The following is a 10,000-nucleotide window of genomic DNA, read 5'->3' on the forward strand; positions in this document are numbered from 1 at the left end:
ACCAGTCGCACAAGGGATAGAAACGCTGGTAAACTGCAGTCCAGAACAACACACTAACACACACACACACGAAGTTTTATATATATATATATATATATATATATATATATATATATATATACATATATATATATATATATATACACACACACACACACGCACACGAGTTTTTTTTAACATGAATATAGGAAATCGAAGGTTAAGAGAAAGACAAATGGACCGACACCGAATCAGTAGGTATACAATAGGAGTTGAAATGGCATGCGCACGACGCTTGTTCAAGAGCGGTTGAACACGAGGTGCAGCTGCATGGATGCACAGTGAGAATTGTAGGTATATTTCTTTTGATGCTCCTTCCACGTCGGAGAGCTTAACAATACCTGCGTCTTGCATCAGGATGAAAGGTTGTGTATTCTTCACGTCGTTTCGTTTATGTGTGAAGGTGGAGCCTGGCTTGTAATAATCGTTTTGGATGAGGACAATGTCTTCTTGTACCATTCCGTCCCCTGCTTGTCTTATGAGAAAGACACACAAAGGAGACCGATTGGTTGAGGATGTCTGGTAGAGAAGATAGGGAATGTAGAAAGGTGAAGGTGAGTGTCACTTGGTAGAGTGACCCATCTTGACCTGCGAAGATTCTTTAAGAACTCCCCCCCACACACACCTTCCCTGAACAACACCCCTCCTCTTCGTGTGTGCCCTTGACCCCATGATGACTGAGCCCGTTCTTGTCTTGCAGTTGACACTTCGCGGCAGCAGCAATGCCCGATCTGCTTCAAGTGGCTGAGTAAGAGGACCCACCTGCCGACGCACATCAGAGACCAGCATTCCGGGAACACGGCCTACCAGCACAAGTGCGACATCTGCAACAAGCTGTACCGGACGCGGAACGCCCTGGCCAACCACAAGAGCCTCCAGCATCGCAAGACCAACTACCAAACTCCCGAGCAGGTGCCTCTGCCCACGCCCCCAACACCTCCTGCACCCCTCCACCTCTCCACCACCCACCCACAGCAACCGATCCATTCGCACGCCCACGGCTATCCTGGTGGCGCTGCTGGGGGTAACAACAACGACGGGCCCGAGGGCGGTAACAGGAACAACTGAACATCGCGTATTACTTCTGCCCGTGGTGCCACACACCCGGTTCCCGGTGATGAGGATGGGTGTGGGCACAGGCCGCCTCGCCTTAGAATGCAACCCAGGGAGAGACCTGGGTCGCCCCTCGGACCCAAGTTCGTTGTAGTGTCCACAAGACGACTTGGCAGAGCTTTCTTGGTTACCCTTCATGCTTGAATTAGTGTCAGCGTCCCACAAGATATCTCTTGCAAATGGGAAGTAAATGAAACAGACGTAAAGCTCTTATAGTTCCTACCAAGCCAGGCCGAGCCAAGTCAAGCCACGCGTCCAGTCAGGTACGAAGCCAATCCCAGCCACGCCATAGTACTCGTATACCTCTTGTGTCCAAACCTCCTAAGGAGGCTGGAACGAGCCTTGGTGACTTCCTGAATCTCTTTGAACCCCGTGATGCTGCTCACAGATTTTACTACCAATAGCGCCAGACGGTTTTTATTCATCTGAAGGGCAAAAACAAAGTAAGCCTGTCAGGTGAATATCAGCGTTCGATGCATGAGTGAAATTGGTTAGTAGCATCGTTGGCATGAAGAGGTCCAGAACCTCGAAGTTTGAACAGAAATATGACTGAATATAACTATGAGTCTGAACAGAAATATGATCTGATCTCGAACACTAGTCAGATTGAAAAAAAGAAAACGAAAAAAATATATATTGTGACTTAGCCTCGCCGTGATGTGACTTTGAATGATGCCAGTTAGCCTATTTTTTGCATGACGCCCCAAATATCGTCAACAGATGCTTCCCCCCCATTGTACATTTTGTGAATGAATGCTTCTGTACATTCGAAATTTTTTTACAAGTTTATATATTAAATGATGACAGTTTTAGATTTGTTTTATTCTGACCTTTGATAGCGTGGTGGGATGAAAGTAAACAAAGAAAACGATAGATATATTAAAAATGTGACATGCAATTAGTTAACATGAAAACAAATCTCTATGTATTTCAATGTAATCAGAATACTTATAATATTGATTTGATATTTATTTAGGGTGATTTATGTGTAAGTCCATATTTGATAGAATGAATGGAACATTGAAAGTGGTAAACTAAATTGCATGAACACCATTACGTTTCGGCGGTCATATAATACACAAAATTTTGCAATCATATCAGATTTATCACGAGTAAATAAGTAATTATTTAGTAAAACGTTTTTTTGAATCTTCTATCATTCAACAGAAAAAACCAATTGAGGAACATTCTTTTCATAAAGTTGCCCCTTAAAATATAGTTCTCTTTCAAAAGATTCTCATTGAAGATGGAAGTTACGAGTTTAGGTATAACTTATTTTAATTTTCGTATTTCCAATTTGAATCGTTGAAAAACTCTTATTTTTTTTTATCAAGAGTGAATTTAAATTTTTCTATTTCTGTGAGTAGTATTTCTTCAGAATATCTTGTGTTTATTATAGATACAAATATATATGTCTACTTTTCTATACACACCAAATGCCCTCACCATTACAAGGTTGAAGGTAGAAAAAATGGCGTCATAAAAAGCGTCGTATTATTTGAAGAAGTCTACTACTCACAGAGAAAAGAGAGGATGGATAAACTACCACATCAGTCACAATCGTAATTCTGTCGCAGGTTTGTAATACTTTTCAATTTTACGTTGTTTGATATAACTTTGGATTTGTTTTGTTTTCTATATCAAACAGGAAGTTAGCTTACTCCATAATCAAGCAGACTGGTATTTATTGTTAAATTCAAACAATAAATCCTTTGTGATTATTGTAGTAGTTGCCAATCAACACTGAAAATTAAAAGAACAGTGTCAACAGGAAAACGGTTGACACTTGAGGCAGTGCAAGGGCATTCCTCGGATGAATAAAGTCGTTTGAGGCTGGTCAGAATTAACATAAGTAACACGACGTCACTAATCGAAGTGGCTTCGCCTGATCATCCGATTGCTCGAAAAGATCCCGTTTAACTACTATCATAGGAGTTATTTAATTGTTTTCAGCTTGTTATTTAACTATGATTTAATTAAGAAACAGGAAATGATGGAGAACTGTAATACAGTGAAATCTGAACACTGACAATTACATATTTAAGCATAACGACGAAGGAAATTTTGCCCATGTCTAGAACCAAGGTCTAAATATACAGGTCAGACCGTTAGAATTCTTCTGCGCAGCTTCTGACGTCATTTGGCTGAGTCCATTTTCTCTTTGTGATACACTGAAGAAAACTGTGAAACGCCAAGGAAGACAGGAACTATGATATTTTATATATATATTATATATCATATATATTATATATTCATATATATAGACAGGAACTATGATATTTTATATATATTTATATATATATATAATATTTGTCAGAATATAACTAATTGCGTGGAGCGGTGCGAGCGAAGGCGACGTCATTTTCGAACGACGGACCAGCTTCAACTGACAGCTATAGGACCCGCTAACCCCACTTTGAACAGCCAGGTGACGTTCACGGGCCCGCTGCGCCAACTCCCTCGAAATTCGGTCGGAAGTGGTTAGACCTTATATTCTTAGATCTTGTCTAGAACCAGATATGTTGAGTAAAGCACGTTAGTAAGGCGTTTTAATTTCAGTGGAACGTATCTATATCAATAAACACTCCAATATATATATATATATATATATATATATATATATATATATATATATATATATATATATATGTGTGGGTGTGTATGGTAAAATTTTACTTTCGACCATTATATATATATATATATATATATATATATATATATATATATATGTTAAAATTTTACTTTCGACCATTGAACGAATATAGTTTAGTTTAGTTTAGACAAATTTATCGTCTTCATTTCTCCGACGTCGGCATCTACCATAACAAATATGGCGTACCATTCGTCGTACACGACTTCGTTACTTAAGAAATCATTTTTAGCAACTTTTTTATTTTCATTTCCGCACACAAAATTGCATATTACGTTCATACATTTTAATTTACAAAATTACTATTTAATTTTGTATTACTATATTCGTACAATGGTCGAAAGTAAAATTTTACCATATATATATATATATATATATATATATATATATATATATATATATATATATATATATATATATATATATATATATATATACTTACGTGTGTGTGTGTATTTACCTAGTATTTTACGGGACGAGAGCTATGCTCGAAGTGAACCGTTTTCGTATCTCTCCACATCCAGTTTATTCTTAAAATCGTGTATAGTTTTGGCATTCACTGTTTATCCGTTCAATTTGTTCCACACATCTATCACTCTTTGTGGGAAGCTATTCTTTTTCAGGTCTCTTCTGTAGCTGTCTTTCTTTAGTTTCTTTTCGTATCCTCGTGTTTCTCTTCTGTCCCACTTTGATAAGTCGTCTCTGTCGAGAATTTCCATCCCTTTCATGATTCTGAAAATGGTCAACAAATCACCTCTTTCTCTTCTCTGTTCCAGTGATGACAGATGTAATTTTTCCAATCTTTGTTCGTATGTCAGGTTTGTCAGTGTAGGTGCCATCTTTGTCGCTGCTCTTTGTATTCTTTCTAACTTTCTTATCTTCTTCTTTGTGCTAGGTGCCCATAGTGTTGCAACATATTCTAGTTTAGGTCTTATCAGTGTAACAACTATTTTTTTAACCATCTCCTCATCTATGTAGTCGAAGGCCTCTTTCATTGACCTCAATGAGTTAAGTCTCTCCAAATAATTTATTGACATGTTTATCGGGTGCCAAGTCACATGAGATGATTACTCCCAGGTCCCTTTCTGAATCGACTTTTTTGACTTCTTCGTCTCCTATTTTGTACTGTCCCGATACTCTATTTTTACTTTTTCCAAATTCCATTATGCTACATTTATAATGTTGAAATTCATCTCACTTTTCCGACTCCATTCCCATATTTTGTCTAGATTTTCTTGTAGCGATATGCAATCTTCTTCTGTTCTTACTCTCTTGAGTAATTTGGCATCGTCAGGAAAGAAGTTCATATAACAGTTTACTCCCTCATCCATATCATTTATATACATGGCAAACATCAAAGAAGCTAGTACAGAGCCTTGTGGGACGCAACTTTTCACATCTTCCCAGTTCGAATTTTTGTCTCTAAGTACCACTCTCATTTTTCTCCCAGTTAAGAAATCCTTCATCCATTCCAGCAGTTTACCTTGTATTCCTCCTATTGTGTGTGTATGTGTGTGTGTGTGTGTGTGTATGTGTATGTATAAAGTAATCTTCACAAGAACGGTTTCAACGCCAATGCCCTGAACATAATTGATGTGTATCTTCAAATATGCTAAATGTGAAGGAGGATAGGGAAGGAAAGATAGCTGCAGTGGGAAATGCGAAGAAAATGAGAGTGATGAGTGAGGAGAATGGAGGAGAAATAAGGAAGGATGAGGTGAAGGCAGTTGTTAAGATGATGAAAGCAGGTAAGGCACCTGGTCTGGATGGATGCCATGCAGAATGTCTGAAAAAGGGAGGTTCAGTGATGGTGGACTGGTTGGTGAGGTTATTTAATGTTTGCTGGAGAGAGGGTAGAGTACCGGAGGACTGGAGAAGTGCCTGTATAGTTCCTCTTTACAAGGGAAAAGGGGACAAGTGTGAATGTAGTAGTTTCAGAGGGATTAGCCTGTTAAGTGTAGTAGGGAAGGCTTATGGGAGGATCTTGATTGAGAGGATTAGGAGAGGAACAGAAGGAGTAATTGGTGAGGAACAGTGTGGATTTAGGACAGGTAGAGGTTGTGTAGATCAGATCTTTGTGGTAAGACAGATATGTGAGAAAGCTATAGGAAAGGGGAAGGATGTTTTTTGGGCTTTTATGGATCTGGAAAAGGCTTATGATAGGGTAGACAGAAAGGCACTGTGGGAGGTTATGCAGATTTATGGGATAGGAGGAAAGCTTTTGGGAGCTGTCAAGAGTTTTTATGAGAGTAGTACAGCTTGTGTCAGGATTAGAAATGGAGAGAGTGAGTGGTTTGAAGTAAAGGTGGGACTTCGTCAAGGATGCGTTATGTCGCCCTGGCTGTTCAACTTATATATGGATGGGGTGGTGCGAGAGGTGAATGCTAGGGTAGTGGGTCAGGGATTGGAGATGGTTAAAGAAAATTGAGAAAAGTGGGAGGTGAGCCAGCTGTTGTTTGCGGACGACACTGCGCTTGTGGCAGGGTCGGAGGAGGGATTGAGGAAGCTGGTGGCAGAGTTTGGGAGAGTATGTGATAGAAGAAAGCTAAAGATATATGTGGGTAAAAGTAAGGTGATGAGATGTACAAGGGGTGAAAGTGGCAGTAGACTGGAAGTGAACATTAAGGGAGAGCGACTGGAGGAAGTGGATAGTTTTAGATACTTGGGTGCAAGTGTAGCAGGAAAAGGTGGAGTGAAGGTGGAGGTAGAATGTAGATTGAGAGAAGCGAGTAAATGCCTTGGTGGATTAAAGAGTGTAATGAGGAATAGACATTTAGAAATGGATGCGAAGAGGAGACTGTATGAAGGAGTGATTGTGCCAACAGCACTGTATGGGGCAGAAACGTGGAACATAAGAGAAGAAGAGAGAAGGAGTTTCAATGTGTTTGAGATGAGGTGTCTGAGAAGTATGGTGGGGGTTACTAGGCTGGATAGAGTGAGAAATGAGGAGGTGAGGAGGAGAACAGGGGTGAAAAAGGAGCTGGGAGATAGGGTTGATGAAAGAATATTAGGATGGTTTGGACACATGGAAAGAATGAGTGAAGAAAGACTAGTAAAAGAGGTATGGAAGGCAGATGTGGAGGGAGTGAACATGAGGGGACGTCCTAGGATGAGGTGGATGGATGGGGTGAAGGGGGCTTTGGGGAAGAGGGGAATGTCTGTTGAGGAAGGAAGGGAGAGGACGGAAGACAGAGGTGAGTGGAGAATGGTTGTATATGGATGATGTTGTGATTGCATGAGGAGGAATGGGCGGGGGGGTGGGGGGTGGAGTAGTGTGTGTGAGTAAATTTTGACGCAGCCCGAAGGGATTTCTCCCCGTCCTCTCCTTATATGCAAGGGGGGACGGAGAGGGGGGGTCACCGATTAAATGAAGCGGCCTTGCTGTGGATGTGCTGTGTCTTGCGACACTGCTTCTGACCCAGGGCGGTGGGCAAGGTGCAGGGATGACCCGTCATCCAGGAGGTGCTCAGATGAGAGGGAGGGTGGGAGGGGTGTGGAGTGTATTTAGGGATGAAATGGGTGGGAGTGTTTTTATGCCTTTCCCTTTTTGGCTACCTCCCTTGAAAGGGGGTAAAAGCCTTAGTATATGTATGTATCTTCAAATAACTCTTGAATAAATCGGTACTGTAATAGGTTACTTCCAGCCGGTAAAGGAAAATGCATCCCCATACCTCTGAGATCCAACCCTGAATCCATATTTGCACTCAAGAATATTGGTGAAAAATACACTAACGGAAAAGAAGGGCCTATATCTCCCCACCCCCATCAGCCCGCTTTTGAAAAAAAAAAAAAAAAATCGTTTACAAGACTGAGGATTTCTATAGTCACCCCTTTACATCGCTGAGGCTAGCCAGAACATATCTACAATTCTATCTATCTATATATATATATATATATATATATCTATATATATATATATATATATATATATATATATATATATATATCCCCTACATATTCCACTCCCCTCTACCCTCTTCCCTCCCTCTTATCTTGGCACTTCCTGGATGATGGGTCATCCCTGCATATTGTCCACTGCCCTGGGTCAAAAGCAGTGTCGCAAGACACAGCACATCCACAGCAAGACCGCTTCATTAATTCGGCGACCCCCCCCCCCCCTTTCCGTCCCCTCATACAGAAAAGGAGAAGACAGTGAGAAATCCCTTTGGGATGCGTCAATTTATTTCTCATGCATACTCCCTCACCCCCATCCCCCATCCACTCCCCCTCATGCATCACAGCATCATCCATACAAAACCTTTCTCCATTCATCCCATCTTTTGTCCTCTCCCCTCCTTCCTCAACAGACATTCCCCTCTTTCCCATTGCCCCTTTTACCCCATCCATCCATCTCATCCTAGGTCGCCCCCTCATGTTCACACCTTCCACCTCTGCCTTCCACACCTCTTTTACTAATCTTTCATCACTCATTCTTTCCATGTGTCCAAACTATCCCAATACTCTTTCATCAACCCTATCTCCCAACTCCCTTTCCACCCCTGTTCTCCTTCTCACCTCATTTCTCACTCTAGCCTAGTAACACCTATCATACTTTTCAGACATTTCATCTCAAACACATTCAAACTCCTTTTCTCTTCTCTTATGTTCCATCTTTCTGCCCCGTACAGTTCTGTCGGCACAATCACTCCTTCATACAATCTTCTCTTAGCATCCATTCCCAAATGTCTATTTCTCATAACACTTTTTAATCCCCCATGGCATTTACTCGCTTCTCTCAATCTACATTCTACCTCTACCTCCACTCCTCCCTTTCCTGCCACATTCGCACCCAAGTATCTATAACTTTCCATTTTCTCCACTCTCTCTCCCTTCATGCTCACTTCCAGCCTGCTGTCACTCTCCCCTTGTGCATCTCATCACCTTACTCTTACCCACATTTATCTTCAACTTCCTTCTTTCACACACCTTCCTAAAATGTCACTAACTTCCTCAATCCCTCCTCTGATCCTTCAACAAGTGCAGTGTCGTCAGCAAACAACAACTTGCTTATGTCCTACTTTTCTCCATTTTCTTTCACCATTTCCAATCCATATATATATATATACATATATATATATATATATATATATATATATATACATATATATATATATGTATATATACATATATATATAGATAGATAGATAGATAGATGTTTAATCACGAAGAATTCAGTCGGAATAAAAGGAAACTTAGAAGAACTTCTATATTTCGGCTAATAGCTATAGCCCTCTTCGGGAAAGTACCTGAAGAGGGCTATAGCTATTAACCGAAATATAGAAGTTCTGAGTTTCCTTTAATTCCGACTGTTATGTGGGTTCTTCGTGATTATTATTTACAAATGTGCTACAACATTTTGTCTCTGTGATATATATATATATATATATATATATATATATATATATATATATATATATATATATGTATGTGTGTATGTATTATTCGAAGTGCAAATTTCTTCTACCGAAGTTCAAGATGCACAGTGATGAAGGCATGAAGTTGAATAAGCTCCAGTCAATCCTGCGTTTCTTGATCGCAATAGTATCGTAATGATAATGTTACAAATCGTTATCAGCTATCTATTATAAGATAGAATTTGACATCAACAATAAAGACGACCTTTTCATAAATATCAGTGTACAAATGGAAATGACTGTGAGCCAACATATTATCCCGGTAGATGACACCACAATCGTGTGTTTCGTACGAATTGTTGAATATTGCAGGAGACACTCAATATGAAAGTCACTTGTTAATAACTCATCAGTCCAGGCGATTTTATTTAATCGAGAGGAACCTACGGAGTGAGATAGTAAGGATCAAAAACTAGATTTCACCTGTTAGTTTATTCATGTGTTTATTATTTTTTTCATTGCAATACCGCACCCGGCATCCGCTCCATCTTTAACGCAGCCGATGATTTAGGCCTCCCCTACGGAAAAGTCACGCTGAATTATTTCATTACTGCGGTATATTTTCACTCAAAGAAGGATGTTGGCTATTTTTAACATCTGCTATCCTTCTTTTATTCAGTCTCTCCTCTGGCACCGCTAAATCTCCACCTCTTTGGCTCGACAGTGCACCCTAAAGCTTAGTCCACACCGAGCCTCGTGCAGCGCTGCATGAGGCAGTTGTTGTTGTTGCTGTCGTTCCCTAGACTGTCTGTCCGAGCAGTCCCGTCTCCCCAAGGAATGCCAC

General features: G+C 40.3%; 1 protein-coding gene across 1 annotated transcript in view; it reads left to right on the forward strand.

Annotated features, from left to right (window-relative positions):
• The window catches only part of LOC143033965 (uncharacterized), a 253,952-nt gene extending 252,057 nt beyond the window's left edge, over positions 1 to 1,895 (forward strand). The window contains exon 6 of the mRNA XM_076199715.1: positions 740 to 1,895. Coding sequence (XP_076055830.1) covers positions 740 to 1,107 — 368 coding nt within the window. The 3' untranslated portion in view covers positions 1,108 to 1,895. The remainder of the gene's footprint in view (positions 1 to 739) is intronic.
• The last annotated feature ends 8,105 nt before the right edge of the window (positions 1,896 to 10,000 follow it).

This window comes from Oratosquilla oratoria, chromosome 16, assembly GCF_046742065.1.
Source record: "Oratosquilla oratoria isolate Oo_2021 chromosome 16, ASM4674206v1, whole genome shotgun sequence".
Lineage (NCBI taxonomy): Eukaryota > Metazoa > Arthropoda > Malacostraca > Stomatopoda > Squillidae > Oratosquilla > Oratosquilla oratoria.